Source organism: Nyctibius grandis, chromosome 4 (genome assembly GCF_013368605.1).
Source record: "Nyctibius grandis isolate bNycGra1 chromosome 4, bNycGra1.pri, whole genome shotgun sequence".
Lineage (NCBI taxonomy): Eukaryota > Metazoa > Chordata > Aves > Nyctibiiformes > Nyctibiidae > Nyctibius > Nyctibius grandis.
Window position 1 is genome coordinate 72,085,950 of NC_090661.1, and position 17,889 is coordinate 72,103,838.

The 17,889-nt window shown below is 38.8% G+C and overlaps 1 protein-coding gene across 1 annotated transcript in view; it reads left to right on the plus strand.

The window, feature by feature from the left end:
* CCDC6 (coiled-coil domain containing 6) overlaps positions 1–17,889 on the plus strand; it is a 53,056-nt gene that overhangs the window by 14,208 nt on the left and 20,959 nt on the right. Inside the window, exons 2-3 of the mRNA XM_068398804.1 lie at positions 8,093–8,242; positions 16,673–16,801. Coding sequence (XP_068254905.1) covers positions 8,093–8,242; positions 16,673–16,801 — 279 coding nt within the window. The remainder of the gene's footprint in view (positions 1–8,092; positions 8,243–16,672; positions 16,802–17,889) is intronic.

The window sequence follows — 17,889 nt, forward strand, 5'->3', positions numbered from 1 at the left end:
AGTGCTATTCCTTGTGTGGCTTTCCAAACCACAAGATGTATGCACGCATGTCTTGAAGGGAACTGAATTTTTAAGAGAAGGTCTTGTAAGGCTACATGAGTGATGTCGAGCTGAAAACATCTGTTCATGGTCAAAACTGACATGGGAGAAAAATGTATGTCTTATGTCATTTGACTCAGCTTATTTCTCTAGTCAGTCTGTGGCCATTGCGGATGCACACAGTGACGTGCTGGATCACTCGGTGGGCATCGAGTGAAAAACTTGCTGTGACTGGAGTTAGCAGTAGGAGTGTTGTGACAGAAGCATTTTGACATGTCCAGCCAAAACCTAATTGACCTTTTAAAAAGGAAGGGGGTGGAGGGGTGAAGGGGAGAATTTCCAACTGTAAATGGAGATTAAAAGGAACTGTGTTTTAACACTTTAATTGGTTATCATACAGACATTTCTTTATTATTGTAATAAAATCAGATATCTTTTTTTTTTTCCTCTTACAGCAGAACTCATCTATTGAATAGCTGAAATGTAACAGGAATTGTTTTTTGAGGCAATTCTGCATGTGGCTTTAATGTTACATGATAGGTAACATTTAGAGTAGTTTGAAGTTTTCAGGCTGAGGTTCAGTACTGATTTTTATTTTTTTTTCCTCCATTAGTGTGTTTTGGAAATAACATCTGGTAAGCCTGTAAGGTTGTGGGGGTTTGTTTTGGTTTTTTTTTTTTTTTTTAAACGAACAAACAAAAAAGCCTCTTTCCTCCTCATCTACCAGGTTTGTGTTTAAAAAAAAAAAAGCCCAACAGCTTGGGGTTCTGAAGGAAACATACCAAGGTATTACTGCTTGTTTGTTTGTTTTCAAAAGTCTGGGGCTTCTAGGAGGTACTGTATACCCAAAGATAAAAATGCACAGCTCTGCTATTTTTGTAGCACTGTTACTCCTGAAAATACATCTTAAAGAAGGGAAAAGGGGGGGAAAAAAAAGAAAAAGAAAAAAAAGTACTTTTATGTCAGAATTGAGGAAGTGACTCTGGGGGTTGCCATAGATTACACAGGAAATCACACTACAAATTGAACCCGGAGCTTGAATTCCAGCTCACCGCTTTAACCGCAAGAACGTTCACTCTCTTTTGTCTGCAGACAGGCCACGCAGCTGAAAAAAGTACCTTTACCTGGGGGGAAAGCTGCACCCATGTCATACTGGAACTTCAGTGGAACTTCCTTGTCCTTCAGCCCTTGCAGATAGAAGTGTACTGCTGGGCAGTTGCGATAGTTGGCAGTAGTGTGAGTTGTTAGTCTCTGAGTTACTGTTGACTTATGTTCTTGTGGTGGTTCACGTTTCTCCTTGTCTGAAATGCGCCTTGCGTGCAGTGTGCTCGTTTCAGGTACGGCTGGAAGGTTTGTAGGAAAAAGTAGCTTCAGCCTGGGAGAGCTGCAGTGTAAAAGTTCCTCCTGTAAGGGAACTGTGTCAGCTCACTGGAATATTTATTGCATTTGTAGACCAGTAGTTCTTCATACCATTTTAAACTGGTGCCAGAAAGTATGGCCAGAGCAGTAACTTGAGTTAGTACTGCTAGAGGAGTGTGTACTTCAGGAGAACTGGGAAACTTAGATTCTAAAATCATGCCATTGTAACTTTCTGCACTTCACGCCCTTTTTACCTCATCATATTTTTTAGTAGGACTTTTGAAAAGGCTGCCTTCTGAAGTGACAGCTTTAGTTCAGTGTAACATGTGCAGCAGCTGAGATCATCTCTTCTCGAAGCTGCCCCAACCTTTCAGTCTATATTCAGTAGCAAGGATTGAGTTTCTTGTGTACAGCAACCAGATTAAACTGCTCTTCAGCTCCATCTGCAGGTTTATGTTGTCCATAGGGTCCTGTCAACAGAAGTTGCACTGTAAAATGATGGATGAATGGTAAAGAGGTCATGATGGCTCTTGCCTTAAAGATGAGGGACCTTCAAGAGTGGATTAGATCAAAACAGTGCTTGGTAGGCTGTTTCCAACAAGATCCCCTGACATGTAGTGTCACCTCTACTCTAGATGCTACTGGAGAGAGGCGATGCTTTGTCAGCGTGAAAGCCAGGCATGCTTGGCATCTGACTTTCAGGTGGTGGAGAGTAGGTGACTGGAGCAGTTTGTGAAACACTTGTTACTGAAATTGTGTCTGAAGTGAGAGCTGAAATTCAAATGCAAGATCTTGTTCGTATCAGATCACTGATAATGTTGTACTGGTATTGACTAAGGAGTAGGTACTAATTGTGATTGTTGAACCTGCTTACTTACTGTGCAGTATCAGGAATGTTTCTGAAGTTTTCAGAAGAACTAACTGGCAGGGAGAAGGGAGCAGAGAGAGCTGTGATGATTTTTTTTTTTGATTGTGTTCACACTGATGCCTCATCGGAAATACTGGATTTTGCTGCTTCATAAAATAGCGCCAGTAGAGCAGTGTGGTTGCAGTATGGTCCAGTGATACAGAAAGCGAGCATCCCACTGTAAGCAGGAGCTGCTGCATGTACTAGAAGTAAGAGGGCAGAGGAAGATCTAGCAGTGTGAACTTGGTCTGCTAAAGATATATTTGCAGGAAAAGATTTTAACACTAAACTTTTCACAGTTTATGCTAGTATATGCAGCATGTGGAAAAATAACTTCTAATGAGATTCACTTCCTAATATGATAGTCAGTTACTGTATAAAGTTTAGGAGAAATGTTTCTTAATTCTTTCAGAATTAGTTCGTTGGATTGTAAGCTCACAAGGACAGGCTTTTACACCACTTCACGCATCGGCTCTACTAGTGATCAGGATTTCACATGCTACTGCAATAGAAATAATAGGATTTTTCTTCCTAGAAAATCTAAGAGGTTTTGTGTGTTTTATGTGCATGAAGTGCTTTTTTCCCCCCCTCTTCATTTTTGCTTTCTTGCAAAGTAACATGATAGTCTTTGCCATTTATGATCATGACAACCATAATTACAGATTTTCCTTAGTGGATGTGTCTATGAAATGCTCTGAGTTAGCTATAGATGGAGTTTTGAGACACAGGAGACGGGTGAATGTGACTGTGGTTATGCAGAAAAATCTGTGTTGGAAGTAGATTGCTTGTTTCAGGTTTCCAGAGATTGACTGATCGGGTGTTATCATTTTATATCTCTCAGCACCTTAGCAATTTATTTTGTAATATGTTACACAGAACAGAGTGAATTGCTGTTAGTGTTTTTGGATGTTGAAAGTGATAAGGATAATAGAGAAAAACCAAGAACTCTGTACCTTCATAGAATCACAGAATCACAGAATGTTAGGGATTGGAAGGGACCTCGAAAGATCATCTAGTCCAATCCCCCTGCTGGAGCAGGATTGCCTAGACCATATCACACAGGAATGCGTCCAGGCGGGTTTTGAATGTCTCCAGAGAAGGAGACTCCACAACCTCTCTGGGCAGCCTGTCCCAGTGTTCGGTCACCCTCACCGTAAAGAAGTTTTTCCTCATATTTAAGTGGAACCTCCTGTGTTCCAACTTGCACCCATTGCCCCTTGTCCTGTCAAGGGATGCCACTGAGAAGAGCCTGGCTCCATCCTCATGACACTTGCCCTTTACATATTTATAAACATTAATGAGGTCACCCCTCAGTCTCCTCTTCTCTAAGCTAAAGAGACCCAGCTCCCTCAGCCTCTCCTCATAAGGGAGATGTTCCACCCCCTTAATCATCTTCGTGGCTCTGTGCTGGACTCTCTCTAGCAGTTCCCTGTCCTTCTTGAACTGAGGGGCCCAGAACTGGACACAATATTCCAGATGCGGCCTCACCAGGGCAGAGTAGAGGGGGAGGAGAACCTCTCTCGACCTGCTGACCACACCCCTTCTAATACAGCCCAGGATGCCATTGGCCTTCTTGGCCACAAGGGCACACTGCTGGCTCATGGTCATCCTGTTGTCCACTAGGACCCCCAGGTCCCTTTCCCCTACGCTGCTCTCCCACAGGTCTGTCCCCAACTTGTACTCATACATGGGGTTGTTCTTGCCCAGATGCAGGACTCTACACTTGCCCTTGTTATATTTCATTAAATTTCTCCCCGCCCAACTCTCCAGCCTGTCCAGGTCTCTCTGAATGTCTGCGCAGCCTTCCGGCATCTCAGCCACTCCTCCCAGTTTTGTGTCATCAGCAAACTTGCTGACAGTGCACTCTATTCCCTCATCCAAGTCATTAATGAATATATTGAATAGTACTGGTCCCAGTACCGACCCTTGAGGGACTCCCCTAGACACAGACCTCCAACTGGACTCTGTCCCATTGACCACCACTCTCTGGCTTCTTTCCTTCAGCCAGTTCACAATCCACCTCACTACCCGATCATCCAGACCACACTTCCCCAGTTTAGCTGCGAGGATGCTGTGGGAGACCGTGTCAAACGCTTTACTGAAATCGAGATAGACCACATCCACAGCTTTACCATCATCTATCCACCGGGTTATGTCCTCATAAAAGGCTATCAAGTTGGTTAAGCATGACTTTCCCTTGGTGAAGCCATGCTGAGTGCCCCTAATGATCCCCCTGTCCTTGATGTGCCTAGAGACAGCACCAAGAACAAGCTGTTCCATCACCTTTCCGGGGATGGAGGTGAGGCTGACTGGTCTATAGTTACCCGGGTCCTCCTTCCTGCCCTTTTTGAAGACTGGAGTGACATTCGCTTTCCTCCAGTCCTCAGGCACCTCTCCCGTTGCCCACGACTTAGCAAAGAAGACCCACAGAAGACTGTCTCTGATTTCCATGCTCTGTTTCTCATTTTTTGCTGATCATATCAGAGCCTCTTTCCAAACACAGATACTTAATAAAGAGGCAGATTATCCATATGGGAACACAACGTATATGTGTCCAGAAAAATATTGCAGTGACAGAGTCTGTGCAGGAAATAGTATTAAAAACTGTTCTTTTTAATGGCTGTGTTACAACATCAGTTTGATTATGGGCTAAATGAGTAACAGATATCAAGATTTTAGGCAATATTAAGGTAAACATGAGTGATTTTATTACTTAAGATAATTGAACTATCCCAAGTAATGAGTAACAAGATGAAGGGAAAGTTTCAGAATGAAAGTATGTGGATTTAGAAGAAATATAGTGATGCATCGTGTGCTTTTGTCCCCAGTCTTAATAACTGTATGATGTTTTTTGACTAAAAAGTTTGTGTTGAACTTGCTGACCCTTGGGTTATTTAAGTGGATGTTCTTTGTGTTAAATAGGATGTGTGGATATCTGGAACTTACAGTTCATACTTAGAGGGTTCCTGTTGTTTGTTCAGTTGAGAAATATATTCTTCATGTAATGGAGGCAGATGTAGTCATACTCAGCTTTTCCTTTGAGCCAGCTGAATGCAAGCTGGTGTCCTGCACGGTGTAGGCAGAGGGAGTTGTTACAGAGCAGTTTAAACAGGTCTAAATTGTGGCTGTTCATTCTTCATTTCTGTGTGCCAGCACTCTGCCTGTGTGGTACGCCAGGTTAGGAAGCGAATCCAGGAAAGAAAAATGGGAGGAGGGAAGGGAAAGAATTAGTTTTTGGGTGTCTCATTCTGCCTGCACTGGCCTGTAGCCTGGCCACATAAGCACCTGTGCAAACGCAAAGGAGGGGCATTGCTGTTTGGCTGGGAGCAGGCTGGGATCTTGGCAGCCTGTGTTCACATTGGCCTAAGCACCCATCATTAATGTAACACCAGGATCTGGCTACGAAGTGTTGTGCAGGCTTGGTGCTGTAGTAATGTGACTTTAGAGCTTTTGATTGGTGCGAAGCATGAGCAGAACAAATCTGTGCAAGTTAGAAATGAACAGAAATCAAAGTAGAAACACCCTGATTCTCATTTTTTAGAACTAAGTGCCTTCTAATTTAATTTTAGGTAAGCTTGGTCTGTGTTACTGTCTTTTATTGTCTGAACTATTGAAAAGCAGACACCAGTAGAAATCCTGTGTAGTGAAGGCAATGGAGGCGTTGATTTTGGAACAGCATGCATGAATTTTAACGATTTGAGGACAATGAACCCTTGCAATTTGACTTCTTTACTCTGTTCCAAAATGTCTCTGAGGACCTAAGATTGTTAGTAGCTCTAAATAAAGCCACATTTAGAAAGTGATAGATGATGCTATTAAGATCAGTTAGATTCCTTGAGTTTTAATTCTCTGAGATGTGAGCTGACAATTTAGCATTTCTTCAGAGCTCTTGGACAACTCTATATTGTCTTAATGTGACAAGTCATAATACCAATGCTGAACATGCTGGAGTAGTGGTTCTCTGCCACTGAGATGCACAAACATTAGAGAGGAGGTGCTGTACAGGACCTAAGCTCCTAAGATAATACACTGTGCCAGACCTTTCTTTTCTTTTTCTTTTCTTTTGTTTTCTTTTTTTTTTTCCCCCCCATGTTGGGTTTGTGCCAGCTCTGCTGATGACAGGGAGAAGGGAGCTGGTGGCAGATAGTGGGAAAGGGCCAAGACAATAAAGTGATAGAGATGGGAGAAGGCACAAGAAGGCAGAGATAAAGATGTGAAGAAAAGGACTTGATGGAAGGAGGTCTCAGCTGAGAAGTTTCCAAACCACTGCTTTAGAGTTTACGATACTGGCAATATCACGAGGAAAATTTACAATTGTCCTGTTGTTCTGCCAACTTTAAAGACATTTATGGTATTTAAGTAACTTTTCTTGTAGGCATGGAAGGTGTCTCTGTTTAAGTAATTGTCTCTTGGGACTACTAGGGCATATACCATTCCAATTGAAAGATCACTGACATAATGAAAACTTCTGAGCATTTTCCAGTGTACGATATTTATAAAGAGATTGTTATTTTGGCACATTTTAGGCAGAAGATTATGGAAGCTAAGCTTTCAGTAAAACTCAAGTTATGCTTCTGTTTCAGTTCTTCCTCTATCAAATTTTACTGAAATAAAACTTACTGAATCTTTACGTATTGTAAGATATAAGCTAGTATCGTTTTATTAGAATGAGGGCAAATCACAAATCTACGGGTCAGGTGATGTGGACTTTATTGCAGGGGATGAAAACACTCCCCAGCACTATGTTGTCTCATTTGTTAAAGGTGGTGGCTTGGGAATTCTGTATTTCTGTCATTCTGTTGTTCTGGGCTCTCTTTGGACTGTGGAATTAGGAGCTGGCTCTACCAGTTTGTAACTATGATCTTTCATTTGCCCATATGAAACACCCTTTGTGGCCTCTTAGAGTGGAGTTCCAAAAGATAACTTCTGCATTCCATTTGTCAGATTTCTAATATGTACATTAAAAAAAAACCATACAAATGCCTTAACTGTAGGGAATGTGAGGGAGTGAGCTCCCAGGCTGACTTTCTGTGGAGCAGTGCCTAGGTGCTACAGGCGAGCTGAAATGGAAATTGTCTTTTCTCGGGATTATTCATGGGGAAGATTTCCAGAGTAGCTCTTGTGAAATTTGGAAATCCTCAGGGTAAAGCTACCACATGGCATTTTTTTAAAGTCGATGTTGTATGTAGTGAAGTAACAGTTCTGAGAAGTAGTATGTTTTCCTGGGCTGGTGGCTGGGTAGAAATCCTTGTGAGATGAACTGCATTGCCTGCGGCTCAGAAGCAAGGCATATCTGGCTGAAAGAATAAATGTTATTTGACTCCTAGAAAGCAGGGCTGCAGTCTAAGGGATCTGGAAAGAAGGCATGGTGCTGAATGCAGCAGTCTCAGAGCTGTGCTTCAGCTTGTAATGGAGAATGTTAAAAGAGGAGTTTGTTTTTAGAAATAGAGTAGATAAAAGTAGCAGGTAACAGGTACCTGTTAATCACTAATGCTTTTATGATGTTTAAAGGTTTGGGGAGTTCGTGCATTTGGTTGGGGGGAGGCCACTTTAAAGTACCAGAGTAGTTTCCCAGGGTGAAAGATGGGGAACAAAAAAGGAAGAAAGGTCCTATAATGTTAGAAAATGGGATGGTAACAGCACTTAGATCTGTCCTACTGTTCTCCAGGACGATGGGCAAGATTAATAAAAAGAGGCAGGGGGCATTTAAAGTGGAATGGAATAATTGCAGCTTTTATGTGGAAACTTGCTCCCTTTTTTTCTTAAAACTATGTCTTTATTTCACAGCAAGCAAGGGCAGAGCAGGAAGAGGAATTCATCAGTAATACTCTATTTAAGAAGATTCAAGCTCTGCAGAAAGAAAAAGAAACACTTGCAGTAAACTATGAAAAGGAAGAGGAATTTCTCACTAATGAGCTCTCAAGAAAACTGATGCAGGTAATTGGTGCCTTCACTGATGTTTCTCCCAGGACTCTCAGGACCAACTGGTGCCTGAACATTTTTGTTAATGTGACTGCAGTCAGAGGGATGTGGTCAGGTTGTAGCTGTTGTAAAGCTGACACTTGACAAAAGCAGAGTACAAGAAGTGTAGTGAGTAAGCATTTTTTAATATTTTGCTTTAGAGTTTGCATCTGCAAACTGATAGTGTCGAGAACCTGAAAGTTTGTATAGACATGCAAAGAAATGAATGTAGCTTAAAGTAAATGTTAACTGTCTTACAGAAGAGAGTTACTGATTAAAATGTTAGTGAAACAGACACTTTTTTCTGTAGTATTTGATATTTGACAGGAGTCCTGAAATATTAAACTGTATATACAAGAATGTGCAGTGATGCTTGAAGGAGACTTTATGTGTAAGTTTATCCATACTTTTAACAAAAGTTGCTTCTCTTGAATTAAAACACACGAGTTGGGTGCTACAAGTAAAAAGTTGAAGATGCTGGGACAATTTATGGCAGAGAAACTTCTTTTCATTACCAAAGTTGCTAATTTTTGGACAGTGGGTAAGTATTTGTTGGAAGTGTTGTACATGCTTGCCCTGTTCTGATAGACTTTGACTGATTACCTGCTTTTGGCGTCTGTGGGAGACAGAGTACTAAGGTGAATGTTTGGTGTGATCCACTATGGGTTTTTTCATGCTATTAATTGTAAGCTTTGTCATGAAAAACTAGTCAATTTTGAAGAACCTAATTTGTATGTTGTAAGCATTTCTTATGTTCTGCAGCTGGCGCCTTAAGGCATGTTTAGCCCTGCAGTTAGGAAATACATGGTTTGGAAACAACATTAGACTAATTCCATCAGACATTTTTGTTACTGAAAACTGGGACTTCTATGACTTTGCCTATTTGATGCCTATTATCACATAGTAAGTTAAGTATCAAGATAAAATATCCTCGATCTGGTATTCCTATTTCCCCTTGCTATTCTTGAGGACTTACAAGAATGTTTCTGAATAAGACATATGTTTGCTTTCAAAGTCATATGTTTTTATGAAAAATAGAGAAGCAGATGGCAGTAAAATAGGGATATTGAATGTTCTTTTCTAATTGAAGTAAGATGTAGATACCACTGTAGAAAAGCTTTCCACTTAAGTCTCTTCCAGTAAAGGGAGAAATGGTATGTTGAGCAATGTTATCTAATTGAAAGGGCTGTGTAGAAATCAATTACAGAACTAGGTTACCTGGGGCTGTAGTATACATTGTGTACAGCAGAGTAAAACTTACTTTAAAAGTAAAAGCATGAATTACACCTGATTTGACTGAAGGGTTTTGAACTCATATAATGACCTCGCACACAAATTTGTACTGCACAAGTTCTGCAGCAACTAAATTGCTGTATCTAGTAATTGCTTAAAATATGCTTAGCCTTTTTCATAGAATTCAACTGACATGGCTTTAAAGCTGTGTCTTTAACAGTTCTTAAATTACTAATATTACACAAAAAAGGTTCACATATTACAAAGAAAAATATAAGCTTCTTCTCAACCTGAAACTAAAATTTTTATTATTTTCTGCTGTGGACTTTCAGAAAGTATCCTTCGACTGTTGCCCAAATTAAGGAAAAAGGTAACAATCTACTGTTCTCAAAATGGCCAGGTGGTGCCTCGTTGTAATGTAAGAAATAATGCAAGGACGTTTTGCTGTTTATCCATTGGAAGGGTGTAACTTCATTCTCACGAGTGAGAGAAAGATTTAGAGAAGCACCTATATCTGAAACAGAATGCGGGCATAAAACTGGTGAAGTTACTCTCGCCTTTTGTACAGCATCTGGAGAGAATCCTCAGTCTTGGATTCAACATCATCCCGTAAATAATATCCAGCTTATAGCAGGCAAGCTGCAAGTTTCTGCTGAAAGAAAGTAACTACATAGCCATAACTACAGTAATAAGGAGGTAAAATTCTGATCACCACCTGCTTTTATTAAACAATAACTCAGCCTGCAGTCTTACGCTTCATTTTGTGTGGCCTTCCAGTAAGCCGCATTTAGCATTTGATAAATGTGGTCATGTCAACCAGAAGGTTTTAAAAGGTGACAATTCTTAAATGCACCCGTGTTCCAAATTGTTAGTCCTAAAACTGTGTGATTTTTCTCAGCATCATTAGGTAAGAGTTTTTGGAAGTAGATTGTGAGTTTGTCCTCTATCTAAATATTAACACAGCTTACTTGAAAAAGAGAACAGCTGTCAACATCCTGTCGATGTTGGTAGCGGTTGTGCCTGTGAAGGGTGAGTGGCATGGAATGTCTTGCTTACGGGTTCACCTGTTAACTGCAGTGCACAGAGAAGATGATAAGAGATATATCAAAGCTCTAGTGCAAAGCATATTTTAAGCTGTGTCAGAGGAGTCTGCCTGGTCAGCAGGTTTTGTAGCCCATGCATCTGAACGACTTTTCATACCTTTACAGTGGCTCAAGGCTTGCAGTACAGGTGAAGAACTTGTTTTTTTGTTGTAAAGCAAACAGTTTAATATTAAAACTATTATTCTGTTTGTGTGTATGTTGAATGCAGATCTCATTTAATGGCTTGATTATGTCTTTGATGTGATAAATCTGCTGTGAAATGAAAAAAATGTGTATTAATATATTCTCCTAAACACTAGTAACTAGCTCAGCAGCTTATAAATTATACAAAGGAAATTATCCCTTCTGCTAAAGAGCTTACCTGTAGAATTAGGAAACATTTGAATATTACAGTATGTTTCCATGAAAACAATTTTCTATCTCTATAGTGATCATGGATTTAGTGAGTTGATAGTAGAATACTGGTGAGTTGCAAGCAATTTTCTTAAGTAGCAAGGAACTGAAAATAATATTGACATTGATTTTTGTTGTCTGAAAACTTATCTGTTGTTTGGAAGTTTTGATTCTTCAATTATGAATCCTGGAAATTATACCCATGTAGACTAACAGATAAAAAAATCTGAGAAGAGAAACTCAGGGCATTATTAGCACACATCACATGGTCAACTTAGTATTTATTACAGTATCTTTTCTAGTTCAGGATACTCTTCCCGTTACACAGGTGTAGTGTTAAATTCCTGACTAATGTTTTTCAGACAGAGGAAGTTAAGGTAATTACAATTTACTCTTTTAAATTTCCTGACATTTGTGAGTGCCAATACTTACCATTACCTATGAGAATGTAGCAATTCTGTCTTAATTACAGGATGCAAGACTGATGAGGCAGTTATAAGGCTAATAATGAATTGATAAATGTCCACTTCCATTTTTGATATCTTTGCTCTGGAGAGAATTCTAGCTAAATTAAATGCAAGCTTTGGATGATGGCTTAACCAGAAATGCAGTAGTCTCCAGTGGAAGTGTGGGCAGTAATTGGTTGCTCCACTGTTCTTTGCTGTTTGGGGTTAAATGCTTAATCTCTGTGTTGGCTGGGCAACATTGGTCTGACTTGGAACTAGACTTTCAAAATTCATGCTGTCAGACATTGTGCATCAAATGGCTTTCTGCTTTTTGTATGACTAAGGGGAAAAAATGCATATGAAACTGTTTTGTCTAAGACTTTGCCTTTTGGAACAGAGGGAGGGGTGTACTTCTGGTAAACTGCATCTGATTTGTAGCCTCTTAATTTTTCAAGTATTTACTAGTCTGTGGCTGTGTCAAAACTACTGCCGTATTATTCAGTTGAAAGCCACCTAGCAGGGGGACTTTTTTCATAGCGCCTGTGTGTTTTTTGCTTTGTCAAACCTTCATTTGTCACAATGGTAGGGGCTTATGCATTGCATTCAGAGTGGCATCTGGAATGAGCTCCCAGAATGTTAAAACGTTTTAAATGTGAAAGCTGTCTGCCAGAGCATGAGCTTCAGCGCTCCTCGCTAACAGCCTAACAAGAATTTCCCAGTTCAGCATGATGTGCGTTACTATTATAAAACACAGAGTTACATCAGGTTTTCAGTACTGTGAGAAAGTAATTTTGAAACATTTTACTATATGCCAAACTGATTCTAAACATACCTGGTAGCACATAAAAGACGGTGTTTTCACCAGAATAATACTGTCTTCCCATTGCCAGGCTTTCTGGTGCCATACCATTGCTTGATAATACCTGTTTATGACTGTGTGGCCTTAGCTTTCACTGCCTCTCCAAGACAAATAAATAATTGTATGCTTTTACTAGTTAAATTTCCCCTTTTTAGCATAATTTTTAATTTTCTAGGCTGAATGCTGCAGAGAAGGAGCATATGCATCTCAACAGAGGTTTTGGAGTAAACAAAAGCTTTTCATCACATACATTCCTGATAAAGTTCTTATAAGCCTTATATACATTCACTATATTTTCCCACGTACTTACTGTAATTATATTTTTGTCTACCTGACTTAAGTCTCTGGAAAGTTTGGAACAATATTATAGAGTTCTCGATCCCTAGTCATTACAGAACGATAGTAATATTTTGCAGAGTATCATTAGAAGTGTTTTGATGTAGTGTCTGTTCTTGCAGCTGTGGACATGGACTAGCTGAGTTACTGTTTTGAAATTTGAAGTAGTAAGTCCTGAAAATTTTTCTCTTGTGAAACAAGGCTGCTCAAAAGAGTAATTAATTTTTAATATTGTTTGAACTTGCAAAGTCAATTATTTTTTAAATTGTGCAATAGTCCTTTTCAAAGTCAAATACAGATTTTTTTCAATACACTCATATTTTTGGAAGTGCAAATTGGTACAAGTATCTGTCCTTGAAAGTAAAATGTTACGACACGCCAAGATAATAGCATAATGTATAGTCAGGCAGATTAAGTAATTGGGAGGCTATACAGAACTGTTTCTCATGCAAGTCTGAATCTTGACAATTCTTTAAAAAATTTTAAGTCTGTAAACATAAGCTATTACCCTTCCTGCTCTCCAAAATATGATGCATCAGCTCAAGGACACAAATGTGAGTGTGTGCGAAATAAACAGAGTCAGCTCTATCATTTATTTGCTGAACATCTGGACATAAAGAGGATGTAAACTGCTGATACACGTTTGTTAATAAATAGGACTTCCAGGATGCAGCAAAGGAGGAACTGGACAACTTCTGAGGGCTGGAGTAGTAAAAATAGACTGTTCAGTACGATGTACAAGGTCATAGTCTGGGGGATAAGCGAGAGTTGTTTTTTTAAGGGGGAACTTCATCCATTAGCTCCATTATTTCATAAAAACACTTTCTGCTGTCCAAGAATAAGCAAGTACAGTAAGAAAGTAAGGTAAATGTGGTCCTACATTGTATCAAGTAACTTATTTCTGTAGAGAGAGGACAATATTACTGTAGTTTTATAAGACTTACCTGAACTAATGCATGCACTCTTTGTGCTGCTAAGTTTTGTATTTGATAGTCTCTTTCTCACTTTAAAGTATTAGCTGTCTGTCTTGCACCAAACCCATCTCTGATCTTATGTAGATGAGAATGCCCCCAGTATCTCTTCTATAGATTTCATATGCAATTCAAGGTCTATAAGACATTGGCATCAAGGTGACATATTCTAATACATTTTTTCTTTTAGCTGACAGCTGTAGGTGTATCTGTAAACAGTTGTTACTATAATTGCATATAATTAAAAACAGTTTGAAAATACTCTCTTACTTTACTAAGTAAAATAAACACTATACACCAGTGTTTTACCAGTGGATATATTCTCATTGTAGCAGTTCTGTTTCTCAGCATTAGGGTTTCAGCATTAACTGGTTTTTGTTTGTTTTGGTTTGGTTTTGTGATCAAAGCCAATAAAAGGGAAAAATTATTTTACCGAATTATTAGTGACAGGCACCATTAATATGTATTTTGGGGTGTGTTATTAGTAATTTTCTCCCACTTTGAATAATGAAGTCGAAAGGGTGAAGGGGAGTAGCACAATAAAGGAGGTTCATCAGAATGTCCAGGAGGGCTTTCATGTTATTATCCCTTTTAGCATCCAAGGGGAAAGTGTTTGTGGGTTTCTTTTTATTTCCAGTTACTTCACTTCCTGGTGTATTTACATTAAAATCAGAATAGAACATATTCCTGTCATGGATCTCTCCTGGCTTCCCTTAATGGCTTTCTGGTCAGCTGGAGTGGTCCTTTGGCTGCAGTATGTTCACACTCCCAAGGTGGGGTTTAGTAGCTCCTACACAGCAGCTACAGATCTAAAGGGTAAGCCTTATCAGTTCTAGTGTGTTGGAAATTCCAGCAAGCTTTGAAAGGAATGATTTGAAAAGCAAGACAGTGCTATTGCTGCTCCGTTTGTTTTAAATAATACGGTAGTTGCATTTGCATGAAGTACACAAGAGCAAGAAACAGTGTTTGTTGTTAAATTGGCTTGAGGTGCCTTCATATGACTGTATGGGCTTCCTGACTCACTGGACTGTCCGCAAATGCTAGCAGTCCCCAACCACACGCTTTCTGTTAGCAGCATCTGGCTTTAGGCTGAGTAAGAGATTCTGACTATGTGCCTTTTCACCCAGTTTAATTTGCTAACTAAATATAAGCTGATTACAGCAACTGGCTTTGGACTTAGTTTTTAGTTAGGTGAAAAGAAAAGTCTGGCTTTTTCAATGAAGCAAAACGAAGATTGATGGAAGTGCAGCAAGTATCTTGAGCTAGGTGGTAATCCACACGCTGTCTTCAGTCTTAAACTGTAGCTGCTGTGTAGGGGTGGGGAAGGAGAGGGGCTTAAGGGATTGTAAGACTAATGTCCTTTTCATATGCAACCTGTTCTTTTCCCACCAAGTTTCAGTCCAATACTGAAGTAATAAACTTCACGTTTTTTCATTATCAAACAACACAAACAGTATTTTGATTTAAAAGTGTGGAATTTTTCTTCTAATAAAAATCTCGCTTATCAGCTCTGTGTATTCTGACACATGAAATGAAATTACTTTATTTCCAAGTAGACAGTTTAACAAAATTCCCTAACCATTTGATCAAGAGCTGCCATGATAGTCTCAGTGATTATCATGTTGGAGTCTAGGTGTCTTCAAGTGCATAGGAATTTCCATGGGTGTCAGGGGTTTTAGAAAAAAATACTGTAATTTAGTAAATGAAAGGAATAAATCTAATTATTTTTTTTAATTACTATTCAAGTGTTTATTTTAATTTGTGAAACATAAAATCTCAAAATTGATACACACTGAAAATACATTTAAACTGCAAACTTCTCCAATATGTATATTGCCAAGTAGTTATTGTCTGCCTAGTGCTCTCTCCACACAAGCCTTTCTCCTCTGAACTCTCTGCCAGGCTGCACTTCACAGACTATTTTGTCTCTAAATAGCAGCAAAAAGAACTGAATTAATGAACTAGCAATTTTACCTTGTTTTAAAATCAAGGTCTCTTTCTTCACTGGGATATCCAGGAACCTCAGCTTGTGTCCATGACTGTGAGGTGTGGCTCCATTTCCTCAGATTTTCCTCACACATTTAAACACTATGATCTTACGTATTGTTATGTGATAGCCAGAATAACTGGCATAGAAAAATAAGCAGGTGGAAAAAAGTGCCTGCAATTTTCAGTGGATGGCCAGAGCACAGTGTAATTACACTATTGTCTTTTGGTGACGTTTGCTTTTCCCTAAGTCAAATTCCCATGTTTGTACCACGGTGCCAGTCACGCTGTTTTATCCACAGGAAGACTTGGATCCCTATCTCAGAGAGATTCCATTGTGATTTTGACTTTAATGTTAAAAGTGACTCTCCTCCAAGCCATAATTTATGTTAAAATTTGTGGTGTGGTTTGTGGGGTTTTTTTTGTTTCGATCTGCTTGAGAGCTTTGAGAGTAAAGATTTTTTTTTTTAATTGGAAATATTAACTGAAAAAAATTTCCATTGAGTGTTAAGAAAATGTATAACATTGATATAACCAGTGTTTTTGTCATCAAAATCTTTTGATTCTTGCTAGCATAGGAATAGAAATTAGATTTAATTTTTTTACTGTCTTGTTAAACAGCAATTTTGGTGGTATGACTTCAGTCATGATTTTAAACTTTCAGCTGCCTGGGAGAAAGAAGTGCTAAGACCTGCATTTTATGCTTTGGGTGCTCCTGAGGTGATGCATTTAGATTAAAATTGATGCTTTTGTGAACATTATGATAGATTTTTTTACTTTTGAAATGTCTATAATTATTTTATATGCTATATATATCTATTTAGATTTGACTTTATTAAATATTTGGAAATGTAGTTTACTTCCATCTACTTTGTAAATGGAACACAGTATAAAATGCTGCTTTTTTTAAGGGCTGCTGGGTGGGTTGTGCATTTTTTGAAGTCTTTTGAGAAGAATTATCAGTAGAGCATGTAACGTGCAGTAAGAATAAACATGTGTAAGTAAACATATAAATGGTGCATAATGTTTCATACTTTATTTGTGTGTTTAAAATACTTCCATGTCTCCTAAATTTTTAGCTGCAGCATGAGAAGGCTGAACTGGAGCAGCATTTAGAGCAGGAACAGGAATTTCAAGTGAACAAACTGATGAAGAAGATTAAAAAACTGGAAAATGATACAATTTCGAAGCAGCTCACCCTGGAGCAGGTAACTCCTTACTTTCAGAATTACATGACTGTAAAACAAGGGATTCTGAAAAAAAACCCAACAAACTTGGTTTGTATTAGATTTGACTTAATTTTTTATGCATGTAAGAAACTGGGCAATATCAAGAATATAGAAAAGTCAGTTTGACTTTCAAAGCCATAAATCATTAATATAATTTATTGTGAGAAATCGATTATTTTTTTTTCATGGCCATTATAACTTTTTAGTAGCCTTACTGCAGGCCTTTGTGTCTGCTGGACAGATGTGAGTTTTGCAAACGCAACTTTTTTGTAAGTAATTCTTCTTGTTGCTGTTCATCAGCTTCCACTCTCATGCTGCTAGTAAGAAAGACTGTCACTTCTGATAGCAGTTAAGCACAATGGTAAACGGTATGTATGTGGTCTAGTTGTGCTCTAGGTCACCTTTTTGTGACAGCTTGGGTAGCACAGGGCTCAAACTGTGAGATGTCAGCTGTGTGTATACTTAACAAAGATTTGAGATTTGACTGTGACTAACTCCCTCTCTCCCTAGACAACAATGAAGATTACAGAGATAAAACACTACTTGTTTTTGTCATGTTTCCAGTGGAAGTTTAGACATTGGGACTGCTCTTATGTCTAATTTTAGACACGTGCATCAAAGCATCTCTGGCATTAGTAGGAGTCCATTTGACTTACAAGGCAAACTGGTGAAACATATAGGCTTGTTCAAGAACTTCAGTTTTTCTGTCTTGTGGAAGTCCAATAATTTGGGTGGTGTAAATATAGTACATTATTTCTGAGAATTTTTTTGTTGTTCTCATGAGATGTGGAACTTTTTTGTTGCTAGTAACCTGAATTTCTACCAGTTTTGTATGACACTAATTTCAGTTGACATTGTGGGTAAATTAATTGACGGCTATCTTAATGATGAAATGGGTTTTCTTGATTCTTATGTTAACATTCTGTATGGAGAGATCTATGGAACAAATTGAAAAATAGAAAGGTAGGAAGATACAGTTGCCAGCAAATCCTTAACCAGCTTGGAAATTAACATGAGATTGAAATCACTCTCTTAGCCACAAGGTGGTGGTGGCGGCCACTTAATCA